The sequence below is a fragment of the Entelurus aequoreus genome, linkage group LG08, assembly GCF_033978785.1.
Source record: "Entelurus aequoreus isolate RoL-2023_Sb linkage group LG08, RoL_Eaeq_v1.1, whole genome shotgun sequence".
Classification (NCBI taxonomy): Eukaryota; Metazoa; Chordata; class Actinopteri; order Syngnathiformes; family Syngnathidae; genus Entelurus; species Entelurus aequoreus.
In genome coordinates, this window is record NC_084738.1 from 28,644,466 (window position 1) to 28,660,331 (window position 15,866).

General features: G+C 40.2%; 1 protein-coding gene across 4 annotated transcripts in view; it reads left to right on the plus strand.

Annotated features, from left to right (window-relative positions):
- The window catches only part of csnk1e (casein kinase 1, epsilon), a 43,498-nt gene that overhangs the window by 16,315 nt on the left and 11,317 nt on the right, over window positions 1-15,866 (plus strand). For all 4 annotated transcript variants that reach the window (XM_062056207.1, XM_062056208.1, XM_062056209.1 and 1 more), the window contains exons 5-6: window positions 13,975-14,203; window positions 14,335-14,505. In XM_062056207.1, coding sequence (XP_061912191.1) covers window positions 13,975-14,203; window positions 14,335-14,505 — 400 coding nt within the window. The remainder of the gene's footprint in view (window positions 1-13,974; window positions 14,204-14,334; window positions 14,506-15,866) is intronic.

Below are 15,866 nucleotides of genomic sequence, written 5' to 3' on the forward strand. Positions count from 1 at the left end.
CTCTCATTTCAAGTGAGGCACAGGAAGTGTGAATAAAAGTGAATTACATTTTGGACTATATATACAGTTGTGGTCAAATGTTGACATACACTTGTAAAGAACATAATGTCATGGAGTGTCCAATAATTTCAACAACTATTATTTTTTGGGGAGTGATTGCAGCACATACTTGTTGGTCACGAAAAACATTCATGAAGTTTGGTTCTTTTATGAATTAATTATGGGTCTACTGAAAATGTGACCAAATCTGCTGGGTCAAAAGTATACATACAGCAATGTAAATATTTGGTTACATGTCTTTTGGCAAGTTTCACTACAATAAGGCGCTTTTGGTAGCCATCCAAAAGCTTCTGGCAAGCTTCTGGTTGAATTTTTGACCACTCCTCTTGACAAAAAATAAGAGTTGTAAAAATTATTGGAAACTCAAGACAGCCATGACAATATGTTCTTTACAAGTGTATGTAAACTTTTGACCACGACTGTATATTTTTATTTAAGAAAATTCTCACCTGCCAGAAAATTTCAGTATCATTTTCATGTTTCATTTCAAGGATGACTAAACACAAATGATAAGCAGTTTTATTCTCTGTAATTTTTCCCCTTCCTGTGCCAAAAATGAAGTGGCCATAATACCTTGAAGGTGCCGTTCTGTTACACTTTTATGGTCCGCTTTAATGTTCCCCGATCAAATCATTGAATCTTCCTCAAAATGATACACACTCATATTTATTTCTCTTTCAACATGAAAAGTTTAAAGTCCTCTGTGATGGGATGTCCCTCAGTCAACCCCAAGCTCAGACGAAATTTTACCAAAAAAAGGGCAGACGCTATTTTTAGCCTGGAACTAACTGGATCATTCAGACTGAAATGACTTGGGAATAATCCTCGTATAAACCTCTAAAACATGATTCTTCTATTCAAACGGGGCTCATCCACTTTTCCTAAATCCATAACAATTAAGTTTTTTTGAAGAAAAAAATATTTATTGCTGCAGTCAAACTCCTTTTGTGTTGTTTTACATGTAAAACACAATTTATTTGACTTGTTTACTCTGTGACCTACTTTCTAACCTTCAAATAATGCCCCCTGTTTGTATTTTGTCTCGATCCCAATGATTTACCTGCTTTTACCGAACACACTTAATGACTGGTGGAGAATTATGATGTATTAAAATACACCAAAGAAAATGATTTATTAGCTTTGTCGGTAGAAAGCACAAATCAAGAAGTGGTGTTTGGTTGCTAGAAAAAAATGCTTTTTTCTGTATGTGGGTTTGTTTGTCTGCAACATGACACTTGATATCAACTAATTTGTAGAAATTAGTGATGGGCTATTTGGAATGACACCGACCGAATTCCATCAGTACAAATGGGTATCGATTCACGTCAATTCAAACGGTGCCATATTTCGATACCTTTGTTGCTTGTGACGTAACGTCCAATTGCAGACTAAACACTTACTCAAGCAACACTCAGCCAAACTGCCTCTAGGTAATGTTACAATTTTCAATGCAAACAAAACAAGTATGCATGATAGAAAATGCTCAAGCATACAGTAAGGCTCCACTTTTCCAAAATATGCTAGCTTGATGCTAATTAGGGCCCGAGCAGGAAAAGCTACCAAGGTCCTATTGCAGGGCTAGTCAACTACATAATGAAGAGTGCCGCAGCCCAAGGGCTCGGGGGTCGGACATCCAAATGTGGATGTTTCGTCAGAAAGTGCCTCCGCAGGTTGTGTTCATTGGAGACTTAGTTTACTTAATTGCAAACACATTGGCTTTCACAATGCACTGTCAATAAATTAATTATTCTGTCCTTGCTGTTCAATTCCAGCGTGTGCATCTAGTTAACAGTATGAAGGAACAGAAGCTACAGATGTTTTCGGGGGGATTGATGTTCCTTCTTTTGAATCATTCTCCTTCCTCAGTTTTATTTCTTTATTTTCTTTTTCATTTAGGATTGTAAGACTGAAAATATAAACATAAAATAAACATTACAAAAGTATAGCGTCCATTGTGTATTTTACCTAATGTCCATTGTGTATGTTACATGAATAAAATTGAAGGTTTAGTGTTAATACATTCAGACAACTACATATGCTTACGCTTATAGAAACAACACCTACAGTACTTTAAACATTGCACACAATGTAAGGGGATGTGACTAATCACAATTCATTTTAAGGTGCAGGTAGGTGTAGGTTATTTCCCCCTACCAAAACAAGCTCTGATCACTCAGTTACTCTTGGACAAAAAAACAGCACGAGCACGAATACAAAAGACATCACAAAGTCAGCAATTTCAATACATCCATCCATCCATCCATTTTCTACCGCTTGTCCCTTTTGGGGTCGCGGGGGGTGCTGGAGCCTATCTCAGCTGCATTCGGGCAGAAGGCGGGGTACAAACAAACTAAATATATATATGCACAATATATACTTACAAATGTTTGACCAAGTTCCGTGATGAAGCTTACACATGTGGATTTCTACCATTGTTGGTTCTTGCCTAGAACCTTTTAGATTATTTTTCAGGGTTGAATGAGTATTTTTCATCTACTCACCCCACTGCTGCTTCATCATGACACATTCCTCGCTGTTGCCCCCTGTGGGGTGGTGGGAGTACTGTATAGATGAGCATCCCTAGTTTAAATGGTTTCATCAAGCCTATTTGGGCGATGTACGGCGGGTTAAATGAAAACTGGCCACCAATTGAATAGCCCTGCCCTATTGGAATTGCTTCGTTTATAATTATTTTCCCAATTCGATCGCATTTTTGAGGCACTTAACATGCACGAAAACTCACCAATTTTTGCAAGCGCGTTCGCTCCGGCAAAAAAACGAAATGTCAAAAATGACTCTGTAGCGCCCCCTTGAAGATTTTAAAAAATTAGCCACTGCCACCAAATTCACGTATCGTCACGAAAACAGCAAGATACATCTATAATGACACGTAAAAGTCTTAAAAACACATATTTGAAAATAAACAGGAAGTTAACCATCTTGGTTTGCGTTCGCCATTTTTAGGCCAAAGTAGGGTCGTACTTTAACAAACTCCTCCTCCTCCTAAACTCTCCATTTACCATGAATTGATTACGTATACCCAGACTTAAACTAGTTGAAAAACTTATTCGGGTGTTACCATTTATTTAGTGGTCAATTGTACGGAATATGTACTGAACTGTGCAATCTACTAATAAAAGTTTCAATCAATCAAAAAAACACTTTGACTAAATGAGCCGCAGTTAAAATGACAGATACGAAACGAATGGGCGATGATAAATTACGAAGGAATTTTGCCTACATCATAGCATGTGGGCGTAGCATTGTGCCAAACTATAATTCGATTTTTCGGCACACAACTTTTAACATCTATAACTCTGTTCCACAAATTAAAATCTTGATAAGATTTGGTTCAAATTAGGATGACGACACGTTGAAGTTCTAGATGGGTCAGTACTAGGGTTGTTCGTTATACCACCACCCCAGATCACACCTCACTCCTACCCACTTGGGCTGGCTCAGGGTGGAGGACAGAGTAAAACAACTTGCACTGAGCCTAGTCTATAAAATCCGCTACACCTCCCTGATACCGAAGTATATGTCGAACTACTTCCTTAACCGCCATAACCACAACACCAGGGGGAGCTCCACAAACCACGATAAACCCAGATTCCGATCTAACAAAGGTCTTAACTCATTCTCTTTCTATGCCACATCAATATGGAATGCACTCCCAACAGATGTAAAAGAAAGGGCATCTCTATCCTCCTTCAAAACCGCACTAAAAGAACACCTCCAGGCAACTTCAACCCTAAACTAACACCCTCCCTTCCACAACCTACCTCTCCGGATTGTAAATAATCAAATGTAGATACTTATTCTTATGCTTTCTGATCTCTCTCTCTCTCTATGTCCACTACTTGCTGTACATATCCTACCAAGTCAGTCCTACACTGTTCCAATACCCATTTATCTGATGATACCATTGTTGATGACTGGAGTGTTGATATCAACCAAACCTAACCCCCGCCCCCTCCACATCCCACACCCAGGATTGTAAATAATGTAAATAATTCAGTGTATATACTCTGATGATTATCTTGTGTGATGACTGTATTATGATGATGGTATATATCTGTATCATGAATCAATTTAAGTGGACCTCGACTTAAACAAGTTGAAAAACTTATTCGGGTGTTACCATTTAGTGGTCAATTGTACGGAATATGTACTGCACTGTGCAATCTACTAATAAAAGTTTCAATCAATCAATCAATCAATCATATACCAGTGCTAATAAAGTATCGCGGTACTAATCAATTGAAATCGATACTATACCACGTTTTAAAAAGTACCGGTGCCGCTATTTCATCTGAGTGCCGCTTTGCGGCGGTGACTACAGAGCCGAGGCGCATGATGTTGTGTGTCAAAACGCACACACAAAGTGCATACAAATAATTACATATTGGAGAGGAAAAATGGCAAAAAACTACAATTCTACTGGTTAAAAAAGAGGGTGCGTGAAGTGCAATATGGAGGTATTTGGGCTTCAAAACTAACAGTAAAGGTGGAGCTTTACACAGGGAGGCACGGTGTTGCAAGTACTGTTTTACACCTTTCCTGCTTGTTGGCTCCCAGACCGTGATCGAGGAGAGCAGGGCAGACATTTCACTTCACAATGGGTCCGTAAAGCTCCGCTCTGTAGTCGGAATGACGAGGCCATCGATTAGTTACAACTTGGTCACTTTATGTACAAACCCCGTTTCCATATGAATTGGGAAATTGTGTTAGATGTAAATATAAACGGAATACAATGATTTGCAAATCATTTTCAACCCATATTCAGTTGAATATGCTACAAAGACAACATATTTGATGTTCAAACTGATAAACATTTTTTTTTTGTGCAAATAATCATTAACTTTAGAATTTGATGCCAGCAACATGTGACAAAGAAGTTGGGAAAGGTGGCAATAAATACTGATAAAGTTGAGGAATGCTCATCAAACACTTATTTGGAACATCCCACAGGTGAACAGGCAAATTGGGAACAGGTGGGTGCCATGATTGGGTATAAAAGTAGATTCCATGAAATGCTCAGTCATTCACAAACAAGGATGGGGCGAGGATCACCACTTTGTCAACAAATGCGTGAGCAAATTGTTGAACAGTTTAAGAAAAACCTTTCTCAACCAGCTATAGCAAGGAATTTAGGGATTTCACCATTTACGGTCCGTAATATCATCAAAGGGTTCAGAGAATCTGGAGAAATCACTGCACGTAAGCAGCTAAACCCGTGACCTTCGATCCCTCAGGCTGTACTGCATCAACAAGCGACATCAGTGTGTAAAGGATATCACCACATGGGCTCAGGAACACTTCAGAAACCCACTGTCAGTAACTACAGTTGGTCGCTACATCTGTAAGTGCAAGTTAAAACTCTCCTATGCAAGGCGAAAACTGTTTATCAACAACACCCAGAAACGCAGTCGGCTTCGCTGGGCCTGAGCTCATCTAAGATGGACTGATACAAAGTGGAAAAGTGTTCTGTGGTCTGACGAGTCCACATTTCAAATTGTTTTTGGAAACTGTGGACGTCGTGTCCTCCGGAACAAAGAGGAAAAGAACCATCCGGATTGTTATAGGCGCAAAGTTGAAAAGCCAGCATCTGTGATGGTATGGGGGTGTATTAGTGCCCAAGACATGGATAACTTACACATCTGTGAAGGCGCCATTAATGCTGAAAGGTACATACAGGTTTTGGAGCAACATATGTTGCCATCCAAGCAACGTTACCATGGACGCCCCTGCTTATTTCAGCAAGACAATGCCAAGCCACGTGTTACATCAACGTGGCTTCATAGTAAAAGAGTGCGGGTACTAGACTGGCCTGCCTGTAGTCCAGACCTGTCTCCCATTGAAAAGGTGTGGCGCATTATGAAGCCTAAAATACCACAACGGAGACCCCGGACTGTTGAACAACTTAAGCTGTACATTAAGCAAGAATGGGAAAGAATTCCACCTGAGAAGCTTAAAGGACTACTGAAATGACATTTTTTTTATTTAAACGGGGATAGCAGATCCATTCCATGTGTCATACTTGATCATTTCGCGAAATTGCCATATTTTTGCTGAAAGGATTTAGTATAGAACAACGACGATAAAGTTCGCAACTTTTGGTCTCTGATAAAAAAAAGCCTTGCCCCTACCGGAAGTAGCGTGACGTCACAGGAGGAAGGGCTGCTCACATTTTCCTATTGTTTTCAATGCAGCGAGAGAGATTCGGACCGAGAAAACGACGATTACCCCATTCATTTGAGCGAGGATGAAAGATTCGTGGATGAGGAACGTAAAAGTGAAGGACTAGCGTGCAGTGCAGGATGTATCTTTTTTTGCTCTGACCGTAACTTAGGTACAAGGGTTCATTGGATTCCACACTCTCTCCTTTTTCTATTGTGGATCATGGATTTGTATTTTAAACCACCTCGGATACTATATCCTCTTGAAAATGAGAGTCGAGAACGCGAAATGGACATTCACAGTGACTTTTATCTCCAGGACAATACATCGGTGAACCTCTTTAGCTACGGAGCTAACGTGATAGCATCGTGCTTAAATGCAGATAGAAACAAAATAAATAAACCCCTGACTGGAAGGATAGACAGAAAATCAACAATACTATTAAACCATGGACATGTAAATACACGGTTAATGCTTTCCAGGCTGGCGAAGCTTAACAATGCTGTTGCTAACGACGCCATTGAAGCTAACTTAGCAACAGGACCTCACAGAGCTATGATAAAAACATTAGCGCTCCACCTACGCCAGCCAGCCCTCATCTGCTCATCAACACCCGTGCTCACCTGCGTTCCAGCGATCGACGGCGCGACGAAGGACTTCACCCGATCATAGATGCGGTCGGCGGCCCAGAGACGGAGGAAGTCAAGGTGAGGTCGCCGGCTAGCGCGTCTGCTATCCATCTCAAAGTCCTCCTGGTTGTGTTGCTGTAGTCCGCCGCTAATACACAGATCCCACCTACAACTTTCTTCTTTGCAGTCTTCATTGTTCATTAAACAAATTGCAAAAGATTCACCAACACAGATGTCCAGAATACTGTGGAATTTTGAGATGAAAACAGAGTTTTTTGTATTGGATTCAATGGGGCCGAATACTTCCGTTTCAACGATTGAACGATTGACGCCACGCGCATACGTCATCATACATAAACGTTTTCAACCGGAAGTTTAGCGGGAAACTTAAAATTGCACTTTATAAGTTAACCCGGCCGAATTGGCATGTGTTGCAATGTTAAGATTTCATCATTGATATATAAACTATCAGACTACGTGGTCGGTAGTAGTGGGTTTCAGTAGGCCTTTAAAAAATGTGTCTCCTCAGTTCCCAAACGTTTACTGAGTGTTGTTAAAAGGAAAAGCCATGTAACACAGTGGTGAACATGCCCTTTCCCAACTACTTTGGCACGTATTGCAGCCATGAAATTCTAAGTTAATTATTATTTGCACAAAAAAAATAAAGTTTATGAGTTTGAACATCAAATATCTTGTCTTAGTAGTGCATTCAATTGAATATGGGTTGAAAAGGATTTGCAAATCATTGTATTCCGTTTATATTTACATCTAACACAATTTCCCAACTCATATGGAAACGGGGTTTGTATAATTTCCACAGGGCACAACCAGACATCCACCATGCTATTGACACTCCTGCACATGCTAGTGCTACCTCTCCTAACTTGCCCACTTACTTACTCACGTCACTCACCCCACATACTGCCATTCTTAAAGGAACACACACACACATACGCTACTCTCACAACAGCTGCTTTAAAACACGCACCACCAAATGTGGCGATTAGTATTACCACTTTTGCTTCAAACTTAGGTAAACATTTAAATAATAAGCATTAGGGGTGTGGGAAAAAAATCGATTTGAATCGCGATTCTCACGTTGTGCGATTCAGAATAGATTCTCATTTTAAAAAAAAAAGATTTATTTTAAATTTTTATTATTTATTAAAAAAATTTTTTTTATTTTTTATTAATCAATCCAACAAAACAATATACAGCAATACCATAACAATGCAATCCAATTCCAAAACCAAACCCGACCCAGCAACATTCAGAACTGCAATAAACAGAGCAATTGAGAGGAGACACAAACACGACACAGAACAAACCAAAAGTAGTGAAACAAAAATGAATATTATCAACAACAGTATCAATATTAGTTACAATTTCAACATAGCAGTGATTAAACATCCCTCATTGACATTATCATTAGACATTTAGTTTATGAGATGCGATGCAAGTGTAAGCCACTGTGACACTATTGTTAATTTTTTGTAATTTTTTTATTTTTTATTAATGTTTGTAATGATAATATCAATGAGGGATTTTTAATCACTGCTATGTTAAAATTGTTACTAATATTGATACTGTTGTTGATAATATTCATTTTTGTCTCACTACTTTTAGATTGTTCCGTGTCATGTTTGTGTGTTCTCAATTGCTCTCAATTGCTCTGTTTATTGCTATTATGAATGTCGCTGGGTCGGGTTTGGTTTTGAAATTGTATTGCATTATAAGGGGACGGCGTGGCGAAGTTGATAGAGTGGCTGTGCCAGCAATCGGAGTGTTGCTGGTTACTGGGGTTCAATTCCCACCTTCTACCTTCCTAGTCATGTCCGTTGTGTCCTTGGGCAAGACACTTCACCCTTTGCCTCTGATGGGTGCTGGTTAGCGCCTTGCATGGCAGCTCCCGCCATCAGTGTGTGAATGTGTGTGTGAATGGGTAAATGTGGAAATACTGTCAAAGCGCTTTGAGTACCTTGAAGGTAGAAAAGCGCTATACAAGTATAACCCATTTATCATTTATTGTTGTGTATTGTTTTCATAAAAAAAATAAAAAAAATCGTTTTTGAATTGAGAATCGTGTTGAATTGAAAAAAAATCGATTTCGAATCGAATCGTGACCCCAAGAATCGATTTTGAATCGAATCGTGGGACACCCAAAGATTCACAGCTCTAATAAGCATCCAGGTCTGCACAAGGAGTTATAAAAAGTGACAGGTAATAATGTAGTTGTTACTACACCTGTCCTGCTGTTCGGTCCGGTGCAGACCGTAGTCAAGGAGCACAGGGAAGATGTTCCCTTCAGGGTCGATGCCATTTCAATGCCTTTTAATTTATATTTTAACATTGTAAAATTGTTCTTTGACTGTGAGTGTTTAATGTAGTGTAAGATATTCTGTTAAAATAAAGCCAATATTGACATTTTTTATAGTTCCCTTTATTTGAAAAAGTATCAAAAAGTATCGATATACATTTTGGTACCGGTATTAAATTATTGGTATCGGGACAACCCATTTGTGGTTGGGCAGAGCTTGGCGGAAAAAACTGCTCCTCGCCATCAACTATCAAACTGTCATTACTTGACTTAAAATGATCATCTCTGCTTCCAAAATTATATGAGCCTTTAAGGTCGGGAACTGATCATGACTAAATGTTGATATTGACACCAATATCACTGCCTTGTGGTGGAAAATTTACAACATCCTTCCAGATGCTCCAATCTTCCTGATTTTTAATGGTGGGTCGTGGCATGCGTCATGCATTCAACTTGCGTGAACCCCAAGTTGCACGGGTGCGCGAGAGACAATTCTATGCTGCTTGCAGCTTTAATTGGATTTACCATACAGTTGCTACGGATTAGCATTAGCAATTTTACATGGCAATTTAAACACCTCCAAATATGGTAATTAAAGCTACAGCTAAGATGCACGTTACAATCAAACAGCTGGTGTGTAATAAGCAGGGATGCACGATATCATCGGCGGCCGACAATTATCGAACGATAATGGCAATTATGACATCACAACTATAATTTCAATCATGGAAAATCAACCAATAAAATGAGAAAATAATATTAAAGGCGTATAATGTTTGTGATTGTAGTTGGTCTCTCTGGTGGGAATTTGCTGCTGTCTGACTTCTTAACCCCTCCCTTCACCTACGGTGTGGTCGCATATTTGTGATGTCATGATACTGTGAGCGCGGCCTGTTGTGTTCAACGCAAAGCATCATGGTGCAGCAGTCACCACTGTGGACTTTCTTTACCGTGTCAAAAGAAGACATTTCACTTGTAGTTTGCAAAATGTGTTCTGCAGAAATTAAACAGGGAGGTTTAAAGATGAGTTACAACACAATAAAATCTCAGTTTGCTAATCTTGACTGACTTAACCATCTATTGCAAGAACTGCTGTACTAGTCATTCACTGATGTAACTGTGTTACAAAAAGAAGCCAGTAAGTAAACATATGTATTACTAAGTGCTCTAAAGTGGGAAAGGGTTGGGATTAAATAAACTTTGCGTGTTCTGACTCATTTTAGGACATGTTGTAAAGAGAAATTATAGGAAATTATGTGATGTATCATATTGTAAGTGTGTTCATGTTTGAACTCAACTCAAGTCGAGACCTAGAGTTAGTAGTGGCGACCGCAGCAGACGTAAAGCCACAGGACCGATGAGAAAACATTTGATAAGTGGCAACAGTTTGAAAGAAAAGACCTTGGGGGGCGAAACAACGGCATAATTAGTTGTTTGTATTTTGTTGTTTATGTTTAACTTTATGGTTCATCTGGAGGCACAGGTAGCTGTTACTCATCTGTTATGATTTATTTATTTATTTATTCATCATTTGAACGATGACTTCTTTATTTTCTACAAGTGAATGTTGCTTTTACATGGGCCAGGCACTTATTGCACTATTTTATTGCAGGCAGGCCAGTCTAGTACCCACACTCTTTTACTACGAAGCCACGCTGTTGTAACACGTGGCTTGGCATTGTCTTGCTGAAATAAGCAGGGGCATCCATGATAACGTTGCTTGGATGGCAACATATGTTGCTCCAAAACCTGTATGTACCTTTCAGCATTAATGGCCCCTTCACAGATGTGTAAGTTACCCATGCCTTGGGCACTAATACACACCCATACCATCACAGATGCTGGCTTTTGAACTTTGTGCCTATAACAATCCGGATGGTTATTTTCCTCTTTGGTCCGGAGGACACGTTGTCCACAGTTTCCAAAAACAATTTGAAATGTGGACTCTTGAGACCGCAGAACACTTTTCCACTTTGCATCAGTCCATCTTAGATGAGCTAGGGCCCTGTGAAGCCAGCGGCGTTTCTGGGTGTTGTTGATAAATGGCTTTGGCTTTGCATAGTAGAGTTCTAACCTGCACTTGCAGATGTAGCGACCAACTATAGTTACTGACAGGGGTTTTCTGAAGTGTTCCTGAGCCCATGTGGTGATATCCTTTACACACTGATCTCGGTTTTTGATGCAGTACCGCCTGAGGGATCGAACATCACGGGCATTCAATGTTGGTTTTCAGCCTTGCTGCTTACGTGCAGCAATTTATCCAGATTCCAGATGGTGAAATTCCAAAATTCCTTGCAAAAGCTATTTGAGAAATGTTGTTCTTAAACAATTTGCTCACGCATTTGTTCACAAAGTGGTGACCCTCGCCCCATCCCTGTTTGTGAATGACTGAGCATTTAATGGAATCTGCTTTTATACCCAATCATGGCACCCACCTGTTCCCAATTAGCCTGTTCACCTGTGGGATGTTCCAAATAAGTGTTTAATGAGCATTCCTCAACTTTCTCAGTCTTTTTTGCCACTTGTGCCAGCTTTTTTGAAACATGTTGCAGGCGTCAAATTCCAATTGAGCTAATATTTGCAAAAAATAATGAAGTTTTCCAGTTTGAACGTTAAGTATCTTGTCTTTGCAGTGTATTCAATTGAATATAGGTTGAAAATGATTTGCAAGTCATTGTATTCTGTTTTTGTTTACAATTTACCCAACGTGCCAACTTCACTGGTTTTGGGTTTTGTACATTAACCAGAAGGCTGAGCGCCGTAGACAGGAAGTATGTCTAAGCTAAGCATGAAGAGAACAACTGCGCCGTTTGAGCAATAAAAAGTTAATATATTGTTACACTTTGATGCTCCTGCTTTGTCTACTCAAGAAAATTAAGAATGGTTTTGATTGGACAGTTGATGTGCGCAATTGAGCGCCTCTCAGAGACTAATGTGAATGGGCAAAAGTTATGCTAGTTGGCTTAAATATGCGGAGAAGTTGCGGACATTGGACAAAGTTACAAAACTTCTATAAATCGCGAGGATTGGTTGAATTTGTGTGAATTGGTGCAATCGCAAATTCCTGAAGGGACTGCAATAAATTTAAAAGGAAACTTCACTTTTTCTGGATATTTACCTGTCGTTCACAATCATTATGAAGGACGAGAAGACAAAATGTTGTTGTTTTTTTGCATTCGAAATTGTAAAAAATTGCTTTTTCTTGGTGGCTAGCAATGCAGCTAATGGGAGCAGTCCAATTCTGCCTCTAAATCTCTTTAAAAATGTTTCCAAAAACTGCCAACAATAATTAACTTACATTCCGTAACCTGTATAATAACTAAGCTATAGCGACATTGTTATTGTAAGAGCGAACACTGAGGAACTGTTTTTCTAGCATAGTAACACATCGCCTTACAACGGCATGCTATGACATTAGCCGAAAGCTAGCTTCTGTGTCAAACTTAAACAATTATATAATAGTATCTGTAAAGTATTCTCCCACATTTCATGTTTTGTTTGTACAGAGCTAGCTCGACAGTGTATGTAGCTGTGGTGACAAGCATGTGTTAAATGTATTTAAACGACTCACTGGATGGACAGTTGTTTGGTCAAGCTGGCCTGGGAAGTTTTTTCCAGTGAATTTTGGGTAAGCACACCATTTATGTTGGCATAGCTTGGCTCTAAGTTCCATAGTTATACCTGCAAGTCACGCCGACCTCACCCTCTCGGTTTCTGTCTGCTCCAACGTTTCACCCTTCCTTTGTGCTCGCTTTTATAAGCAGCAGTTCATCCTTCGCATATTCAGATTCAAAAAGATAAGGTTGTGAATCCTCATTTGTCAAAGTATAGTCATCTTCGTTGTCTGTTACCAAGTCTGCCATGATTACAACACACTTGCGTTTGTTTCCTGAAGTGTGAACACACATTTTTTGCCAGAAGTCGGAAGTGTTTGCTACAGAAACGGAAATGAATGCGCTGAGGAAAGAAGTTCCGGTATTGCTTAAAATTAAAAAAATATGGGAATTTTTGTACATATTACATATTGTTATGCATGTGTCTGTGACTACATTATATATAGACTTGCAGTGTGTATATAAAACGTTGATGGAGGGTTTTGAGGGTGACTCCTATTAGCCGCATTTTGCAAGCATTTTTTAGAATCCTAAAAATGACGTGTGTTCTTGTCTCTCAAAATTACCCGGGGTTGACCACTCCTCTATGCATCAGTTGGTGACGTCTCTGCGCTGCCGACTTGTCTACATGCAAAAGGATTCCCCTCCTGTGGACTGGACTCTCACATTAGGACCTGTACCCATTCGGCATCTGTCGCACCCAGTCACCCACGTCTGCAGTCCCTCCCAAGGTTTATCATTGTTTCCATTGGGTTGAGTTTTTTCTGTACATGCCCTGAATGTGGGTTCAGATCCGAGGATGTCGTCGTGGTTTGTGAAGCTCTTTGAGGCACTTGTAATTAAGGGCTATATAAATACCTTGTTGATTGATTGATTGTGAACGATAGGCAAAATGAAAAAAAAAAAGTGCAGTTCCCCTCTAAGCACTCCTGCATTCCATTACCCTACTGAGGTCTTAGTTGACTATTAACAAGGTAAAAAAAAAACTATTCAAAGCAGACCAGTCATACCTTAAAGGTCATATGTCTTATGTCATGTTCCACAATTTTAAGCTTGTTGAATTTGTTGCGTTCCACTGACAAAATATGTTGCACCAAGTAAAGTAATCCATTCATTTACCGCCTCGTACTTGTCAGAGCGCACACGACTGATTGCACAAACCTGTCTGCTCCAGATCAGCAGGATTGAATACATTCACCTGAAGAACTTCATCCACCGAGACGTGAAGCCTGACAACTTCCTCATGGGGCTCGGAAAGAAGGGCAACCTGGTCTACATCATAGACTTTGGTCTGGCTAAGAAATACCGGGACGCCCGAACGCACCAGCACATTCCCTATCGAGAGAATAAAAACCTCACCGGCACCGCACGCTACGCCTCCATCAACACCCACCTGGGCATTGGTGAAACAGCACTCACACACACACACACACACATACACACAGTGGTGAAAGCTATATTTCATTCCATTGGGCATGTACACTTATAATCTGCTTTTTATTTTATTTCCCTTCTTTTTCTGTGTCCTCTACAGAGCAGTCGAGGCGAGATGATCTGGAGTCGCTGGGCTACGTCCTCATGTACTTCAATCTGGGATCTCTGCCCTGGCAGGGGCTCAAGGCCGCCACCAAGAGGCAGAAGTATGAACGCATCAGCGAAAAGAAAATGTCCACTCCTATTGAGGTCCTGTGCAAAGGCTACCCTTGTAAGTATTTTTTAAACCAACCAATTGGTATAACAAGAAGCTAAGCTAAGCGTCCAATTGGATGATTTCTAAATCCTGCACAGCGCTTTATTTCAGCCTTACGCACACATGCACACTATTTACTGCCGGCCTATTGCCCTTTGCATTCTTCCATCTCGTACGCATATCATTGCAATTCAGATATACTTCTACAGCAAGAATAGTGCGGACACACTGATGCAATTAAAGCCCCACTTAAGAACTTTCAGTTAGGTGTGTCACCCTCGCCAGTAAATGGCCGTCGAAAGACTGGACCTTCTTAGGGGAGCAAAGTTTATTTTAGCAATTTTATGTAAGTACACACAGTTCAAGTCCATAAAGCAATCGTCTGCCCCCGAGTCATAAAATGCAACAATCTTGACACTCCCTCCCCCCCGACAAAGTCCGCACAAGCTTCAAATCTCTTCCCACTAGAGTCTAGACTGCATTGAATAGGTGGCTGACAGAAGAATGCTGGCCAAGTTAACATCCATAATGTCCCATCCCTCTCACTCCATGCACAACACTGTGTAGACCCTGAGTAGCTCCTTCAGCATTAGACTGTTACATCCACAGTGCAAGAAGGAGCGCTACCGCAGGTCCTTTTATACCCACAGCCATAAGACTTTACAATGCACTTACTGTATGTGATTACTGTGATGTTTTTTCTTGGTGTGCAATACAGATGTTAGTGTTTCTTGATATTAAATTTTTTTATCAATACAAATTAGTGCGCAAAATGTAGTACTTATTATAAATGTTTTGTTTTTCATTATGTTTTACTTCTACTACTGTATGTAAAAACGTGCAGGTTTTTACATGTAATTTCCTTATTGAGGGATGAATTAAAAAGTCTATCATATCCTATTCTAATCCCTTGCAAAAAATGCTGCATAAAGGGGCATCACTAAATCCACTCTCTGCTTCTACGATGCGGAAGTCTATGGAGTATGTGGCCACAGGGAGCTTAACTTGCTTTAAGTCCAGCAGCCGCCTGCTTCTCTGCCTTTTAGGGGGGATCAAATACCTTCATCATTTCCTTAGTAAACAAAGGTAGTGACGAGCGCACAGCGAGTATTGTTACTAACCGCCATGGCCCAGGCGGGGGCTTTGTCAGATAACAGGCTCACGATATAAGCTATTTTAGCCTGGTCAGAGAAATAGGAACCTGGCTGTTGATCAAATATGAGCAATGATGGAGAAATTGCTTGCAACAGCCAGACTCGCCGCTGAAAGGGGAGGAAATATTCGCTGGTGAAGGTGGGAAGGTCCCCGTCCTGGGGTGACCTCTTTCCGGGCGAGTCACAGTGCTGGTCTGATCGACACGCTGGCTGAGGGTGAAG